This window comes from Nyctereutes procyonoides, unplaced genomic scaffold (genome assembly GCF_905146905.1).
Source record: "Nyctereutes procyonoides isolate TBG_1078 unplaced genomic scaffold, NYPRO_anot_genome, whole genome shotgun sequence".
Taxonomy (NCBI): domain Eukaryota; kingdom Metazoa; phylum Chordata; class Mammalia; order Carnivora; family Canidae; genus Nyctereutes; species Nyctereutes procyonoides.
The window spans coordinates 12,072,512-12,092,226 of record NW_026575033.1 but is presented as its reverse complement, the minus strand read 5'-3'; the positions used below and the strand labels follow the sequence as shown (position 1 = coordinate 12,092,226).

General features: G+C 37.8%; 1 protein-coding gene across 7 annotated transcripts in view; it reads right to left on the bottom strand.

Annotated features, from left to right (window-relative positions):
• Positions 1 to 19,715, bottom strand: part of FRY (FRY microtubule binding protein) — a 428,026-nt gene that overhangs the window by 223,673 nt on the left and 184,638 nt on the right. Inside the window, exon 1 of one of the 7 annotated variants that reach the window (XM_055317434.1) lies at positions 8,148 to 8,223. The exons of the other annotated variants lie outside the window; for them this stretch is intronic. Within the exon in view, the coding sequence (XP_055173409.1) occupies positions 8,148 to 8,208 (61 nt within the window). The 5' untranslated portion in view covers positions 8,209 to 8,223. Of the gene's footprint in view, positions 1 to 8,147; positions 8,224 to 19,715 lie in introns of those variants that run through there. 7 annotated transcript variants of the gene reach the window in all.

Sequence of the window (19,715 nt, the reverse complement as noted above, 5' to 3'; positions counted from 1 at the left end):
TCTGTTCAGTCTGTGACCTCTCCAAACTATTTCTGTTTCTGTCTTTGGTCTCTCAGGACTGGATACCCGGGAGAGAGGGAAGGAGTTCAATAAAGAGAACAGAAGCATCATGTCGCTGCTCTGTTCTGTTCTGTTTTGTTTTGTTTTGTTTTTCCCTCTCTCCCTGTGCCTTCCGGTATTTTATCTTAGAGAAATGATAGTAACACTTCAGTGATTTCCTTTATAAATGTCTGTCATCTGCTAAGATGCAATTACATGGATCTTTCCCAATTTTCAATGTAGGTACTGTCATCAGAGCCTGCAAGAATGTCTGCCAAGATCAGTAAGCAAAGGAAGATGAGGGTACATTGACCTTTCAAGGTCCTTTCTCACAGAAAGGAGATCGAATAGCCTGCTAGAGACAGGATAATCCTGAATTTCAACTTTCCTTCTTCTCAACGGAACCAATGAACAACTCTCATTTGTATGTCCTTCACTGGCCAGCTTACCTTTTTTCATTTTCTTTTCCTTTCCATTTCTTCCTCTTTTAGCTGATTTTGTGTAGCAAAGTCCCATTAATTTGCAACCCATTAAGTCAAACTTGATGATCAACTGGACAAGGCTTTGCATTTGTTCTTATGTTAACTTTGAAAAAGATACTCTTACAATGTGAATCAGTGGTGATCAGAATTGGGGCTCAATAAACTGCATTTTTAACCAGCCCAGGTTATGCCAAAGCTGCTGTCCCAGGACTATAGTCTGATGCCCCTGATATAAATAAACGGGAAAACAAAGAGGACTAATTAATCCAGTTAATAACCTTGCTTTTAATTCCATTTGCCTATAGATAGGCTTCATTAACTTTAACTAAGTTAATAGTCTGCAGGCAAAACATAGGAAGAACAATGAAAGGGGAATCAAAGGTCCAAGTATGGCTCCATATGACCAACTGGGCTTCAGTTTCCTTATCTGTTATTCTTAAAGAGGCCAGGTCAGCTTGTCCTTTCTGCACCAGTTTTCTAGGACTATATAAAAATATCCACTGAAAATTCATAAAACATCACTAATTCAAGACTTGCACAATTCAAACAATAATTAACAGCTAGCCATCTGCAGACAAATGGATAAAGGAAACATTATATATATAAATGTTTATAAATATAAATATTTATATAAATATAAATATATATATATATATAATCATGAAATATTACACAGCCACACAAAGGATGAGATCATGCCATTTGCGACAACATGGATGGACCTAGAGGTTATTCTGCTAAGTGAAATAAATCAAACTGAGAAAGACAAACTCCATGTGGTTTCACTCACATGTGGAATCTAAATAAACAAACAAATGAATAAGGAAACAAAAAGCAGTATCAGACCTATAAATACAGAGAATAAACTGATGGTTGCCAGAGGGGAACAAGGATGGGCAAAATGGGTGATGGGGAATGAGAGAGGTATAAGCTTCCAGCCTTGGAGTGATTAGGTCATGGGGATGAAAGGCACAGCACAGGGAATTGAGTCACTAGAACTAGAATAGCATATATATTTAAATTTAATTTATTTATTCATGAGAGACACAGGGAGAGAAAGAGGTAGAGACATAGGCAGAGGGAGAAGCAGGCTCCATGCAGGGAGCCCGACGTGGGACTTGATCCCGGGTCTCCAGGACCATGACCTGGGCCGAAGGCGGTGCTAAACCGTTGAGCCCCCTGGGCTGCCCTGTAATAGCTTATATGGTGACAGATGGGAGTTCCACTTTTGGGGAGCATAACATATAAGCTTGTTGAATTACTATGTTGTATACCTGAAACTGGTGTAATGTTGATGTGTCAAGTATACTCACAAAATTTAAAAAATTAACACTTGCCTTCCCTTGAATTAATGCATTAGTGGGATTCTTTCATCTATCCTTTCTATGGAAGAAAGCATTACAAATGATCCTAACCCTTCCAATTCTTCTCTGGCTCCACTCACCTTACTGAGCCTGGCAACTCCCTACACTACAGGTGGACACGTGAGAAAGCCTATATTTATTCCTAACTGTAAACCCAAGACTTGTGTTAACATTAAAGAAGAATTATATACCAGATATTATGGAATAGATGGCATTTGACCCATGTCTTAAAGGACAGGTAGTATTCTGATGACAGAGAGGAGAAAGGGACAACTCAAGCAGAGGGAATAGCATGACAGGTGCATGGAGGCATCTGCTAAGAGTCTCTCCATGTCCTTCCCTCATTTCGCCCTCCTACCACACAGCCCTATCTTAGCACACATGTTCAAACTTCCTCTTCACTATGGAACTGTAAAATCATCATGAACAGGACTACATATTGTCTTTATTCCATGCATGTAGCATAGTGCCTGGCATAATTAATTAAACAATTGTATTAGTTAATACTTGTTGAACTGAACACATCTGATTCTGTAACACAGCCCTTGTGTGAATGAAATCACTGAGCAAGTATATATATGAAAAACTTAAACTCTTAATCCTATAAAAATGTAGATTTCTCATTCTTATGATTAGAATTAAGGTCTTGAATGGCAAACCAATGAGTTTAGACTCTATTTGGAGGACAACTGGGAGCTAGCAGGTTTCTGGGAAGAATGTTGACCTGGTGTTGTTGTGTAGGTGGGCTACAGAAGATCTGTTTAAGGGACAATACAAATTAAAGATCATTGCATCTACTATGAGAAAAAGAGTGAAGATGGGAATCTGGATGGAGTCTACTGAAACAGGAAGTTAGATAGTAAGTGCATCTTACACAAATGGACCTAAAGTCCAGTCATATCACCCTTTTGCAATAAAGAAAACATGCAAAATAGGTTTCCTGGTGAGATATTATAATAATTAAGCTGTTTAAGAAGAATGTTTAGAGTATTAACTCTAGAAACTTCCTCAAAATTCCCTGCCAGTAAAAAAAAAAAAAAAAAAAAAAAAAATCCCTACCAGTGGTAGGATATTGGTCTGAATTACTACACCCAACCATTAAAAGTGATGTTGGCTATGCATTTCTGCATGACAGAGTGGCTTTCAGGCTCCTACCACTGGAACAGAAATGACATTGGCAGTGTGGCTGAGAGAGGGAGTTGTAACTTGCCCTATGTCCATGTCTGTCAAGTTTTCAAAACATTGTAGCTAGTGCCCATTTACAAGAAAACAATGGGAATATAGGAACAAGCTAAGTGTCACCCTAAGGAAACAAAGAGATCATTCAAAGTTAGGTACATTTTATAAGAAAACTGCACTAATTTCTACGAGTCAACGGAGGAATTAAAAATGGGTAGGATGATTAATGGTGAGAAAACCACCAAATGTAATGTGTGCACCTTGTGTGAATCTTGATTGAAGCAGCTCAACTGTTAAAAGACATTTTTCAATATGATAATCAAAGCACCTTGAATATGGACTGGAGATCTGGTTATGTCAGAATTATGGTCCATTTAGTTAGGCTGAAATTAACACTGTGGGTAGGTAATAACATATCCATATTTCCTAGAATGCATACTGATTGTATGGAGTTCAATGAAATAATACCTCTGTCTGATTCAAATGCTTTAACAGAGGGAAAGAAGATATAAATGAAGCAAACCTGCAAAATCTTGATAACTGTTGAATGTGAGTGCTGGTGATACGTTGAGCGTCATACTATTCCTTCCCCCTTTGTCTTTGAAAAATTTCATAATAAGACACCTTTTAAAAGATAAGGCTCAGTTATAAAAAGTGCCCTATAATAGCAATAATGAAGGAATATTTCATTGAGGAACTAAACTAAATTTAAAAACACATTAAAAAATCAAACACCATCTTTAACCCAGGTTTCATCATGGAGGTGTGAATGTTCATTCAGATTTCAGGTCCAACTACATCCTTCCACATAAATGTGTGGGATGAGTGGGAGGGGTCTCAGAGTGTTCATACTTATGACACATGGCAAGGATGTATGGTGTCACTTACAGAGCCATCCTTTATCATACCTATATCACAATATAGTTTGGGTCCTTTCAGAAATATTTGGGTTTCAAAAGTTTATGAGTGAGATCAGTTAATCATTTCACCAAATAACAAATTTTCATTCACCCTTGATAGGTATGTTACTCTGTAAAGTTCTGGGAAGAATTCACAGATAAATTTAAAAAGACAACCTGAGACCTTTAAAAGGTGTAGTATTTTCAGTTTCAAGATGCCACAAGGCAGTGTCAGGATGGAAGAGCACATAAATTTAGGAGAGCATCCATTAGCTTTGCTTATTCATTTTCATTTCTTCATTTATTCTTTGGCAAATATTTACCAAAGGCCCACTCTACTCTAAGCACTGTGCTAGCTGCTGGGGAGTTGCTAGGGGAGCTGGTAGTATGCAGGGGAGGCAGGCATTAGAAAATAAACACACCCAGAATATAATTACAAAATAGAAAGTGCTGTGAAGGAAAGGGGGAGACATATCTGTGACTGCGGGTTAGGGCAGGACTCTCTGGGATGGTGACATTGAAGTTGGGACCTGGAAATAACCAATGATAGATACAGTCAGAGAAGGCGTCAAGGCGGAATAGAATTTGGGCACTGGCGTTGTAGGAATTCATAGAAGTAGGGAAGAAGGGACAGTTGATTGTGGGTCACTCTCTTCTGGTTGTATTAGAGACTGTTCTGGCCAGCCACTCTCTGTTACTTCCCTGTAATCCCTTTACCCCACTTTATCCTCCTGCAGGGCACTGACCTCCTGTTGATATATGATGACACATTATATATTTGTTTTCTACCTGTCTCCCCACTGCACTTAAGTGCAGCAAGGGCAAGGAATTTGTTTTATTCCTTTCATATCCTCGCCTTCTAGCTTAATACTCAATAAATATTTGTTGCATTAAGGAGTAAGAAAGCATTAAAATCTATAAGGTCATGAATTGTCTCCAGCTGAGAAGCCTGACATTCAACCCAAGACTCCCATTAAGCCTATTGAAAGAGCTATTTCTGCAACCAAGCAAGATGCTGACAAATAAAGCACCAATCTGTCCAGGAGTAGAATATAGTATCACGGATGACAGCATGTCATTTCAGTAGAGAACTTGACTAGTGGTGTGTTGAGAAGGCCTGGCTTATGAAATCTTTAAAGCAGTTTGTCAAAGTGCAGCTCATGACCCGTTACTCGGTCATCAAACCTATGTACTGGGTGCTAACCAGGATGAGTTCAATGCGATAGAATAGAAAACCACAGAAGAGAAAATAGCAGGATGCTGACATCCTGAGGGTAAGTGAGCATTATTTCATTAAACGTTTGTTTTCAGTCTCTGCCTGTGTCTACAGATACGGAGTGTGTGTTCTTGGGTCATAATGCAAAATATGTTTTTTTCTGTGGGTCGTGGTCAAAAAGACTCTAGGGTGGGACGCCTGAGTGGCTCAATGGTTGAGCATCTGCCTTCAGCTCAGGGTGTGATCCCAGGATCCGGGATTCAGTCCCACATCAGGCTCCTGGTAGGGAGCTTGCTTTTCCCTCTGCCTATGTCTCTGCCTCTGTGTCTCTCATGGATAAATAAATAAAATCTTAAAAAAAAAAAGACTCTAGGGGCTGTGGGAATAGCAGTCACTTGCAGACGATTACCTGGGCATTAGACTCAGGCCTACCCCAAATGACAAGTCCAGCTTCCTGAGCCATTTTATTAGAATCATATTGAAGCTGGGCATCAAGGGAAAGAGAAGAACAGATTCTTACAGGAGTTTTTTTTTAAAGATTTTATTTATTTATTCATAGACACAGAGAAAGAGAGGCAGAGACACAGACAGTGGGAGAAGGAGGCTCCATGCAGGGAGCCCGATGCGGGACTCAATCCCGGGTCTCCAGGATCACACCCCAGGTTGCAGGCGGCGCCAAACCGCTCCACCACCGGGGCTGCCCCTTACAGGAGTTTTTGCCACTATGCTAGTGGGAACATTATACAGGGGATCCAACTTAAAGGGACAGTAAAGACAGTGCAGACTGGATGTGCAGGGATGGCCACCAGGAGCAGTGCCAAAAGCTGCCATATTTTGACAAAGGAAGGTCATAAAGCAAAGTTCTCTGCAGGATCCCCTTTCTCTTCAGGATCTATTTCTCTGCAGGATCCTCTTTCAGATTACACGATGAAGGCAGTGACCTAACACAGAGTCTAATCCTACATATGTCTTTGTTAATACATATTATATTATAAAATGCATACACAGTTACAATATACATTACAATATGTATTCTACTAGAAAATATATATACATACATATACAATAATATACATATATGTATGATATAGTTGTTATGTATATGCATTATATAATATAAATGATAATACAAGATACACTTCCAACATCTATACTAAAGGAAGAACTTCCAGTGCAAGGTATACAGGAGAAGCTCACTCAACATCTGTTAAATACATTCACCAAATAAGTGAAATCCTTTGTAGTCTAGTTAGTTTTTTATTTTGTCAACATCAAAACACTTATTAAATGCCTGGTTCATATGCACTAGTTTATTTAGATGTCAGCTCATTTAATAAAAAATGATTTTGGTTTCATTAGATTCTTAAATATTTATGGAGGCATACAGTGACTACATAAAATTCACTTAATACATGCCTACCAGAAGTTTAGGATCTAAGACTGTGATAGTCTATGAACTCACAGAGACATACTTGTTGTTACTGATCCCTTATAAAAGTTATGTTTAGGGATCCCTGGATGGCTCAGAGGTTTAGCACCTGTCTTTAGCCCAGGGCGTGGTCCTGGAGTCCCAGGATCGAGTCCCACGTCAGGCTCCCTGCATGGAGCCTGCTTCTCCCTCTGCCTATTTCTCTGCCTCTCTCTCTCTCTCTCTCTCTCTCATGAATAAATAAATAAAATCTTTAAAAAAAAGTTATGTTTATATACTGTGAGCAAGAAAGACTGTGAGTAAAGAAGGAATTGAGATGGCTGTTGGATCATGGGAGTGGTCCATTCAGTGGAAACACAGTAAGGGTGGGTATTGTCTCCCAGAGCTAATAAGCAACAAAAATACGTAGTTCACAGAAGTCCTATTATAATGCAACATTTTTTCCAAATACATGAAATTATAAGTTCTATTATTTAATTTGTATACTTGTTATACATAAAAAAAATCTCTTAGAGGAAAAAAAAGTTCCCTAACACACATACTCAACTTTTATAAATCACAAAATAGGAGCAAATTAATGACTAATAGAGATTTCCTTCCTAGAAATAGAATGGTATCATATGTAAATATCTAATAGTTTCATTAGAGATGGTGCAGAATAATTAACAAGTAATGAATTCTCCCAAATCATTAATAAACAAAATGTTTCTTCTCTATTAGAGCAAGATGTTGTGCCTTTACCATTTACAAATTAACTTTTACTACCTTCATTAAAAAGAAAGTTAAACCATCGATATCCAAGGTGCATGTAATTAACCCTGTGTCATGGAAGTTTCCTCTCATTAATTTTTCTGAACTCTTATACAATATTGCTTACAAGGTTATGCTAGAACTAATGTAACCAGGCTATTACTCAGATAAAGGAAAAGCAGAGGCATGCAGTTTGGACCCATTTGATATTGGTTAACCCATGGTATCCTGTTCTTTAATTCATAAACGATAAAAGAAAACATTTTATTTGTACGTGTTGGAGAAGGCTATGCCAAAAGCAAAGGAAAAACTACCTCAGGCTTATTTCAATGCTTTACACCAAATAAAGAGTATTTGCATTAATATTTAGAAGAAATAAATTATAAATCCTACCTCTTTTGTAATATAAAATGCAGTGGTATCTATTTTCCAATCACACACTAAGCTATTTTTACAGATTTCAATTTTGCAGCACAGATAGTTGTACTGAATCTTTTAGTGAAAACTTCAGTGCACAGAAAAATTCCATGACACCACAGCTTGTTGTTCTATAGACTTACATACAAAAATTACCTCTGAAATACTGCAATCCCAAACAGAAACTTAAAAAATAATTCCTGCCTCTGAAAAGGGACATTATTAAGTAAATCCCTGCATGCAGATGCTATTGGCACCTCTCCTCCCACCCTGCATCCCCATCCATTTAAACCTTTAGGAGAATCTTCCCTACATTAAGCATTTAACAACCAATGATCCACGCCATACTGATTGCCAGCCTTTCATACCTACCAAGCCCTTTTATGAAGCTGATCACACAGGATCGTCTCCAACAAGCTGTTGTAATCTCCATGAGCTTGAAAGGAACCCAAACGAACAGTCTGGAACTGCTATGGAGACTATGTTCCAAAGCAAAAAAACATAATGACGGATTCCATGATCCCGTTGCTCACTCGAACCATAAGTGTCTCAGCCACAAGGTAGGGTTCTCTTATTTTTGGCCCAAGGTGTATTTTTAGTCAGGTGCTAAAGACCTACAGTAGAAGACAAATTAAAACAGGCCTTCTGTCCAGGGCAGACTCTTCATACCGATGGGACAATTTTTAGCTGCACAGTAAGACAGTGACCTACAACTCACAGAGTGCCCGTATGTCTATATTTATCCACAAGAACATACTATGCTGACAGATTAGTAAAGCTGCTCAAAGCACTCCAGGAACATGAGCCCGACCCACACAGCTCACCATAAACAGTCCATGCATACCGAACACACACACTCCCCACAGATTTACCTCGCCAAGGCTGTTGTGCTCTGTGATTGAAGAAATAAATGTAAGAGCACAGACAACACAGGGCGGGTGATAAACCGTTGCTTTGGGAACTAGGAGCTCTTGGCCACAAGTACAAACAGCTTTAAACAGCTTAAATTCTTACAGGCAAAACCAAGAGCAGAGAATCCCCAGGTGAAGCCAAAAGTCAGTGAGAAACCATACACCCTTAAGGAGAAATAAAACACTGAACATCTGTTGATACAACTAGTAAAGAAAAGTGACGGGTTTAAATCCATAGTTCAATTATTTTAAAGCACAGCCTCAATCAACTGGTTAAAAACTTAATTGAGAAGAGCAAGAAGGAGCCAGTATTGATCAGTGAACATTAGGTATCTCACCTACAAGAGAAAGCAGATTTAGACTAGTGGAGAGACGGAGAAAGAAAGTGCAAAGTTAACTTAAAAACAAAAGTGTAACTAATTGATCTTTCAGTGGCCATTATTTCTGACAGAAGACTTCTATGAGGGTCAGTGAAAATCTATGTCTTCACTACTATGGCCTCAAAGAGCATGAAACCCAAGTAATTTTCTGTTCTTGATTTACTCAGGGTCATTGAAGGTTTTTTTAGCAACATAGGTTGGAATTACAAATGGCGCGGTGGGGGGAACTGCCTGATGAGCTGAAGCCTTTCACAGGAAAGAGAATCATGTCTGAGTTACCCACATGAAGACTTCAAGTGATTCAGGCAAGCTAAGGTGTCAGCAAAGATACCCCATGTTACCGCTGAGTCTTACATATTTGAGGTTTGTAACCTTTTTTAAAGAGTTGGCTGGTGGGCACATGCAGCATTTGGTTTATGTTTTACTAAAAGGGGTCCAAATAATTACAATACAAGGGTGTGCCTATGGAGGTATCTGTGTTTTGCTAACAAGGATTCTTTCCCAACTCTTCTTTCCACGTCTGAACTGGAATCAAGACTTGACTGAAAATTTGCACTTTGTCAGCTTCCAATCTCTGGTGCTATTATTAGACCAGCCTTCCAAATGATGTGACTGTCATTCAATTAAAAGTACATGACTTAAAGCAGCTTCATAGAAATATGAAAAGAAGTATTTGTCATTTTATTGTTCACTCTTTTTACAGATACCTCTTCCCAAACCACATTTGAAGGCAGTGTAAGGAGGAAAAAAAGGGCAGCAAAGAGTGTATTAATGGGGCACTGAACTAGATTCAGCTACTCTGCTAGGCACTTTTCACATTTCACAGGGGCCTCACAGTAACCTTATAAGGTAGGCATCACATCTCCATTTTAAGAGTTCATGGAAAGGAATAAAAATAAGATTGCCCAAGGTCATTCAGATGGAGGTTTGTAGGACTCCCAGGGTCACTGCATTTATTTATTTTTATTCTAGTACTTCTCTTAATATGAATTGGAACTTCTTTTTTTCTGCTTTTTTTATTTTTTATTTTCTCTCTCTTTCTTTTTAAATTTAAATTCATTAGTTAATGTACAGTTTTGGTTTCAGGAGTAGAATTCAGTGACTCGCCACTTACAAATAACACCCATTGCTCATCACAAGCGCCCTCTGTAATACCTATCACCCATCTAGCCCATCCCCCTACCCACTTCCCTCCATCAACCCTCAGTTTGTTCTCTATCATTAAGAGTCTCTTATGGCTGGTTTCCCTCTCCTTTTTCTCGTGTCCCCCTTCCCATATGTTCATCTGTTTTCCTTCTTAGAATCTACATATGAATAAGATCATATGGTATTTGTTTTTGTCTGATTGACTTATTTCACTAAGCATAATACACTCTAGTTCCATCCACATTGCTGCAAATAAAATAGCAAGATAGCCAAACTATGGAGAGAGCCCAAATGTCCATCAACTGGAGAATAGATAAAGAAGATGTGGAATGTATATATACATATATGTATATATGTATATACACAATGAATTGCAACTTCCAAGCAGTGGTAACCTTAGCATATTTGTCTTTGTATATGTTTAAGAGCAGCCCTCAAATAATCTACTTTTTAAAAAATTTTTACCTAGAAATTTCACTTATTCAAACCCTGCTGAATTCTGGAGATTGCAATCTTACTTGATGCCCTCCATGGTCTATTTTTCCTTCTGTGATAGCCAGGCACTTACTGCTTTGGGGAGTGTCCTAAGGGCATGAATCACATTGTTCTCATCTTTGAGTCTCTAAAGTCTAGTAAAAGTTGAATTAATGAATAATTAAAGGTGTCCTTATAGTCTAAACAGATGGCACAAAGTCCTTCTATTAAAGTTCAGTCTTTGATACTAAGAGTTCCTACTTCACCTCATTCATCTCCACTCAGAGCTTACTACTCCTATGCTGGACATTATTTTAACATCATAATTTCCTCCTCGAATTATATTAGATTAAAAGCAATCATGGATGGGTGAAGGCTCCTAAAGTCTTAAGTGACAGCTGTCAGCTGATGGCTGATAGTAATTTAAAAATCAGGAACAACAAAAGGCAGACATAAAACTTTTGAAGGACAGGAAGTTAAAGATAATTTCGTATAAAGAGTTGACCTTTAACATTTTAAGAGCTCCAAAGGTAGCCATATACTGTAGAATTTTTAATAATTAATATACTTGCTGATGATCTGAATTCATTTAGATATGGTTAAATTATGTTAGCATCCTGTAGTCACAGACATAATATAGAAAATACTAAGGTAATAGAATTCTATTCAAAATTATTAAGTTAAAATGTTTTGGCACTTCAAGGGTTAAGCTTCATGACTTGGAGAGGTTTGCTCAGAGATCATTTGTTCCCTGATGATGCTAAATAAATGTCATGCATTTTAAACTATATTAATATAATCTAAATTTAATAAAATCAACTGGATTACTGGCATGTTTAATTGATAGTTCCATAATAACCCTCAAATCTAAATTAAATTATTACTTTAACAGTTAATCTAATATTCATAAAAATTTCCTTTATGCTTCTGGGTGGCCTGGTAGCATGACTGCAAATATTTTTAAGAGCAAATAAAAGTTCAAATCCGATCCTTCTACCTTCACAAGCTTAGAAGTTACAAGGAAGTTCCTGGGTGTGTTTAGTTTACCTCACTGCTTCAGGAAAGACTGTTCTTAGGCTACTGGTTGACTGATAGCTATTTTACTAGCACGAAGGTTAGATCATATAACCACTCTCATTAAAGGTAGCCTACTGGCCTACTCATTTTCGTTAATGTCAAAGTCAATCCACACTATTCTATTATGGGAAGCAAGAAATATCCTTTAGACATCAACCAAGAAATGTTTTCCAGCCTGAGGAAAAAGCCAGCATTTAAAATGATCACATTAAACACTATATCATTCAAAACCCTCAAGTGACAAGAAACTTAAGCTGATGATGATTCTTGTTTTTTTTTTTTTTTTTTTTCATTATTGGTCTTGTAAATCCAGTGTTTCTTACTGAGGCTTTAGAACTAGCTTGTGATATAGTTAATGAAACATTTCAGTAATAAAGTGGTTACATTTTATATGTATAATAATTAGTCTTTCTGGAAACATAGTGTATACAAGTGTTAAAGTATTATCACAGAAAAATGGCAGGTAACAATAGATGCCAGTGCCAAAAGGATTATACCATTTCACTCTTTTTCCATGAGATAACATAGTACAGAATATACTCATTCATCTGTATTAATAAATCTTTCAGAGACAAAGAACCTCTGAGGCTGTCTTAAGGTAGGAATCAAGTAAAACACCAGAATTAAGTAACCATAAGCAAACATCACCTGCAGCCTAGTCTTTTCCTGGTAGAAACCATAATAAGATCCAGAGAACTTCTAAAAGACAATGTGTCATTGTGCCTGGAAGTAGTGGCTATCAAGGAGGCATCTAGTAGTAGGTAGTATTTGCCAAGCATGTCATTGCCTCAAGACATATGCTGCAAACAAATGTAGCCTAAAATGTTTATCCGGAAGACCTCTAGGAAAATACCAATGTCCTGGCACAGGGTGCCTCTGGAGGCAAGCCACCACTAAGGTGGTGTTCTACCAAACAGGTGTGCTATGCTTATTGGGTACAGATTGTCTCAACCTACATTGAGGCCCTCTTTAAGCCTCCATGTATTACCCATGGCATAAATTACCAGGTAGACTTAAACTCAGCCTTGGGGAGGAGAAGCAGAAGGGATTCTACGTGAATGAGAAGTGAAAGAACTTACATATTACATGTTCTTATGTACTCTAAATGCTTTTTCTCCAAAAAGTTTCTCTCTTGATTTCCATTAATCAGCTTATAAATATTCCCTTGTTCTACAATAACAATCCCTAACTGGATCTTTCCCCTGCCTACAGTCTTTAAATTATACTATTTTGGAGGACTATTGTGTTGATCTTGTTTCTTGAATTTAACTCTTTTATTTTAGGGGAAAGGGGCTGACAAAAGCCCAGAAATGATCCAAAGCTGGGGAGTTCTATAAAAAAAAGTACAGATTCCAGAGCCTCAAAGAGACCAATAGAATCTCAACCTCTGGTGAGACGAGAATCCATCTTTTTTTAAAAGCTCCATAAGTGATTCTGATGTACAGCCAGGTTTGGAAGCTACTGATAGCCTCTGAGAATATGTAATAATGAATGTGTAATAATGAATGATAATTGAGTATTCTATTACTGTCTCCCTAACAGGGGAATACAGAAGAAAGTTTAAAATAGCTAACTGTTTGAACAGAGCTATCAAGCTGGTAACCTTAAGCTTCCAACTTCCAACATAATGAAACATCAGGATGTAAACCTAAAAAATCTTAAGGTTTGCTTATTCTTTCCTTAATTTGTGTCTTACCTTAAAACAGCCTCATGTAGTGGAAAGGGAGGTGGGCAGGGAGGGGGTTGGGGTGACTGGGTGATGGGCATTGAGCGGGGCACTTGACGGGATGAGCACTGGGTGATATGCTATATATATTGGCAAATTGAATTCCAATAAAAAAAAACTAGCCTCACAAGTTCCTCTTTTCTGCTCCACATAGATATCAATCCCAAATCTAAGTACATTATACACAGACTAACACAAATCCTCACTCCAAGTCTAACTTTTATTTACACTCAACTCAAGCAAATGGGATACAGAAAATAAAAAGGCAAGATGTAACAAATGATCACTTGATGGATGCAAAATGTCTTAAAAGCACTCACACAATTAATGACTATGCCAACAAAGGCAGGGCAATGCCATTTAGTTTAGAGTCAATCTCCTGGAATCCATTAATAGTCCTTAAATACATTTCTGAATAGTTGCCCAGAATAGAAAAAAAGGGTGTGTGCATATGTGTACTGGAGGATAAAGGGTGAAAACTTCTGAAGGATTTTCAGAATTTCATCCAAAATATCTAAATACCCAGGAAAATAAACCTGACCATGGGAGCTCAGTTCCGATTGACTGGAGTTCAGGCATGTCTAGTCAGAATGAGAGTAAATAACTACTTGTATCAAAGAGAGCATCCTTTAAAGCAAGACTTCTGAATTCGAAGTTTTGATTGAAGACATTAACTTTCTCTATAAAGTATGCAAACTCTAGTCACATAGTTAATGCCAGGAGCTCAGGAAATTAGCCCATAGTCTTGTATGCTACTTGTTAAGAAAGCATATAGAAGGATCCCTGGATGGCTCAGCAGTTTAGTGTTTGCCTTCTGCCCAAGGCGTGATCCTGGAGTCCCGGGATCCAGTCGTGCGTCAGGCTCCTTGCATGAGGTCTGCTTCTCCCTCTGCCTGTGTCTCTGACTCTCTCTGTCTCTCTTTGTGTCTTTCATGAATAAATAAATAAAATCTTTAAAAAAAGAGAAAGCATATAGAATCCAACAGTGTCTAAGAACAAACTATCCTGAATGTTAGGGACCCACGCAGCTAAGTATCCCATCCATTTCCATTCAATGCTTATGAATCATCTATACTGGTTTTATTTAGAAGCAAAGAGAAATTTCCAAAAGAGAAATTTATACACAGGAATGTATAGAGTAAGAACACCACTATTTTGGGAGCTATAATTGGTTTTCTGCCAAGTTAAATTTTGTCTTTCCAAGTACAGTGAAGGAGTAGGGAGAGAGAAGGCACATAGCTTTTTACTGTTAAGGAATCCTCTTTCCCTACCACCTTCATTTCCATAATTTTGCACTGCCCAAAAAGGATTCTTTGAAACAACTCAGTTTACAACATGTTCTCCTTGTATTTTGGGTTATTGATATTTTTGAGAAACAAAAAATATGGCCCAACAAAAGGTCCTTCTTCAGGTAAGATGTTGTGTCCAAAGCAGAGCATCAGGAGGAACCCACTTGTACCTAAATGAAGCAAAATATAGATTCTGTGGCAGCATGGATTGATAAGTCCATGTTTAAGGGCTGTTTCTGCCATACAACTAGCCATGGGTCCTTGGGCAAGTCACATAGCCTGAGACAGACTATTCATTTGCAAATATGAGAAATTCAGACTTATATTATGAAAAAACAGCAATCCTGCAGCATTTTAGAACTAACTAAACATTCCTTAGGCTAATCTAGATTTTCATTCAAAGAAGATCTCATATATCTAGCAGGCAGAATGACAAGGTTAATGTCAGAAGGCACTACTAAGCACAGTCAGTGTAAGGCAACTCCCAAAATGAAATCCAGGTATAGAGTGTCTTTATTTTATATTATGATGGTGAAATGCCTAAACGTCCAAGATCTTATTGAAAAACAATTCAAGACAATTTCTTGTCTGTGCTGTTTCATACGAGCCACATATAACTATTGCACTTCAACCATGACCAGAGCAACTGAGTTACTGAATTTTAATTTGCTTAAATTAAAATTTAAAAACTGGTGCTCGATTCACTTATTGAAAAAAATTTAGGTATGTTGGGAAGAATTGCATATGTGAAACTATATTTAATTATAAATTTTATGAAATCTAAGTAGAAATCAAGTATTTTGACCAATTTGGTGTCCACAGTTAGATGTGCTGGTGGTGCAAAATAAACATTGGATTTTGAAAAAGTATTCGCCCCTCAAAATGTAAAATACTACTAATAATTTTATGCTGATTACATGTTGATAATATTTCAGATATATTGAAATAGGTAAAATATTTTATCAAAATTAATTTCAGATGTTTTAAAGCTCTGTTTCATGTGGCTACTAAAAAACCTAAAATTGCATATGCGTCTTGGATTACCTTCCTATTATACATGCTGTTCTCCAGATCAATTATTACTTTATAAGACAGATATCTGGGAAACAATTTCTGTGAATAAACATGGAAAGCCATTTAGAAAAGCCACAGTGTTGCATATTCATGAATTAGTAAACACCCATAATCAGATATATTCACAAATGATAAAAATATGGATTTATTGATTTAATAAGCAAACATCTATCAATCACTTCAAAAAGTATCAGGCTGGGTGGGGCTGAGAGATGATTACCCTTATCCCCACTTGACAGCTGAGAACATTAAATTAATCTATCCAAGATAGCACACTAATAAATGCTAGAGAAAAGGACCCAAATACAGCTTTTCTGGCTTAGAAGCTTGTACCCTTCCTACTATACCAGTTTGCTTCCTAGAAGTAGAGAAGCAAAAACACCATAAAAGATATTCAATGCTTCCACATGGTGCCCAAATCCATATAACAACAAAATATAAAACTAACTAGAGAGCAGATTTTTAAACAACTTAATACTACCTTAGCACTATTATCATCTACATTATAATAGATGACACACTGATTTGTAAGAGTTCCTGTATTGCCATCAACATTCTCACTAAATATCTCCTGGATTTCCACCTTGCCTGCCTCTTTGGGGTTAAGTACCTCACATTTCTTTGCACACAGTGGGTTCTCAATGAATATTAGTTGATTTCTTTAAGTTTTTAAATTTTAAAATTTTATTTATTTATTTTTAAAGATTTTATTTATTTACTTGAGAGAGAAGAGAACGTGAGAGAGCACAAACAGAGGGAGCAGCAGAGGGAGAAGCAGGCTCCCTGTCGAGCAGGGAGCCTGACAAGGGGTTTGATCCCCAGGCCCTAAGATAACCACCTGAGCCAAAGGTGGACATTTGACCCACTGAGCCACTCAGGCACCCCTATATTTTTAATTTTTTAAACCACATTTCTATGGGAAGGAAACCTATAAAATCGTGTAAGATTGACTTCCTAAGACAGATTCTCTTTAGGCAAACAGGCACACCACTATTACAATTACAGAATAATTTCATCATGTGCATGTCATGTAGTGGTCTTGGAGTTTATATACACTTGAAAACTCAGGAGGAATTCATGTGCTAGGAGAATGATCTCAGTATTTAGCTAGAAAGCTAAACTGACAAAAGTGCATATGAATTTTTAGTAGGTTTCCTTTTCATTCTGACATGCAGTTCTGGAATTCCCTTCCATCTGCTATGGCCAGTCATCAAGCCACTCTTTTGCCTTGCTTCTTCCACATTGAACTATACTCTTCTTTACTTGACATTCCTTTTCCTCCCAATCATGCTGACCCATCTTCTCTTTCAAAGACCTTTTAAAAATTCCACTTGTGTCACAAAACCTCCCTTTAACCAAATAAGAGGGAAACAGTTATTTTCCTTACTCAGTTATATCCTGGGACACAATAACTTTGAGCTCCCAAGTTGGAAAGGGGTAAAAATATTTAAATATGTAACTATATGAATGGATTTTTATTATTGCAAAACCTTTTGGCTTGAATGATTATCTCTGATGTCAACTATATTGCTATACGGTTCCTCTACCTGAATAATTCTCATTCTCAGGCAGCCTCTCTAGAATCTGTTGACATGCAGCTTCCAACCTGCGATGGCAATCTGGGATCATCATCCGGGACTCCTGCAGTATCTCTGCCTGCTTTTTAATGGCATAATTTTCACCATCTTCAGCTTTCATTTCAGAATCTGAAATACTGTGTGGTGGATATATAATTATAAAAATTAATTTTATGTTCATTATTTTGCAATATTTATGCAGAGAATTCAGAGCACACAAGACCGTAGAAGATTTTTATAATCACATTAGAGGTGCATGTCTGCCTTACTTTCCTAAGTGATGATCCACATACCATTACTTATTAACTGTTCTCTGTAGCATTCTGCAATAGCTACTGCCATGCCCTGGCAGCCCATGAAAGTCAATGCAACTTCCAAAAGTTCTGTCATATAAGGGCAGGGAAGGAGGCATTGGAATCAGAATCTGATTCAACTAGCCTTAATGGGATGGAGTTTGAATTGGCATAAAAACATAGAAAAATATGTCATCATCAAGTTGCCTAGGACTGGAAGAAATTTCCTCCTAGAAGAATTTATGTGGGTATACATGGCCCCAGAAAGCTCACTGCTCTCCCTAGACAGTGAGGGAAAAATGAAACAATTGATAATTGTCTGTCACATGGGAGCAAACCACGTGTGGCTATGAGTACAGTACAAGGCAGCTAAGAGAGATCATCTTGAACCTCATTTCTTAAGAAGTGCCAATGTCAGGACCCTTCATGGTTCATTGGTTTCCTGTGACAATCAGAGTACACATTCCTAGGAGACTTCTGTACGTACAAACTTAGACAACTTAGATGAACTGACACCCCAATGCCATCCCAAGGGATTCCAGTGAGCTGTGAGGCATTCATTAGATGCTGCTCCATACATTCAAGTGATCCAAGGTCATTTGGTCATCTAAATTGTATATTTTATTAAAAAACAAAACCAAACCAAAACCTGTCAATCTGTAACCTGGGAATAACTATGAAACAAATTCCTCAGAGGCTAGACACAGCAGCTGCAAAACCCTTCTGTACTATCTCGGTGCAGTAAATCAAACGAGTATTGTCGAGAGAGAACTCTACCATCCCTTTTTATGCTCAACACAAATATTCTATTTAAAGACCACAGTTTCTATTCAACGTATAATTTCAAAACACTGTTCCTCAGGTAATTGTTCCTGTCTCTTTCTCTTTCAGCAGCTTGCATGAGCTATTTAATCATATGTGTTTTGTACATGCTTAATAGAGCACATACTGGATCGAGGGTAGAAAACAAATCCTGGTGATTCCACCTCCAACAAATCATTTAAAACTGCTCTCTCCTCTCCAACACCTCTTCCACCATCTTGAGATCCTTGTCAGCTCTTCCCTGGGTTATCTCTGAAGTGACTCTCTCCACCTCCATTTTTAGTTAAGGCTCCAAGAATGTGCTGCAATCCCACCATGTTGCTCCCTGCCTAGAAAATCAGTGGAGACTGCCCAATACTTTCCAGATGAAGCCGGGACCCTTCAGTAGGTCTTTCAACGTTCCTCATGAGCTGACACGACTTGACCTATGTCTATCACTATCTGTCAGGGACCCCGGGATCCAGCAGTCACTGCCTGAACTGGCCACATCCACACCTCCCTGCATTTGCTCACATTCTTCCCTCTGCCCCTTCCCTCTTCTTCTCTGTAGCATGCTTCAAGGTCAAATGTCACAGACTATTGGAACTATTCCTAGTCTCTTCTCTCCCACTTAAAATGATGAATCACTTCCTCCTCTTGATGATTCTGTATGTCAGTCTCCCTAAATTCAGGCACAACAGCTGGCACAAGTAGAACACCTATTTAATCAGCATTTTTGTTCTGTCTACAACTTCCTTATATCTCCTCTTTCATCAAAGCAGGAGGTGCTTGACCATAAAGCTCATGGAAGGAAAGAGTGGGACCTGCCGAATACAGTGCGTTCTATCTACCATGGCGCCCTACACAAGGAGGCCTTTAATTAATTACAAGAAGGAAAGAGAAGACTGCTCATTCCCTCTCAGAGACTTCCAGTCCAATTTAGGCTGATGTTTTGAGTACATCCATCTCATGATAAAATTGTGAGAAAATCTTTGGGTTCAAGACTTTTTTTTCTCATAAGGCAATCAGTTTCTCCAAATAAATATGAAACAGCAGCAGTTCCGTCATAAGAAAAGTCCTTGATCAGTAAAAATTACATTAACTAAGTAGATTTCACAAAGAATGATCTCCTTCTTATTTGGCGAAAGTGGCTGGTAGGTTTAAAAGCAAAGTTAGATTAAATTCTTATACC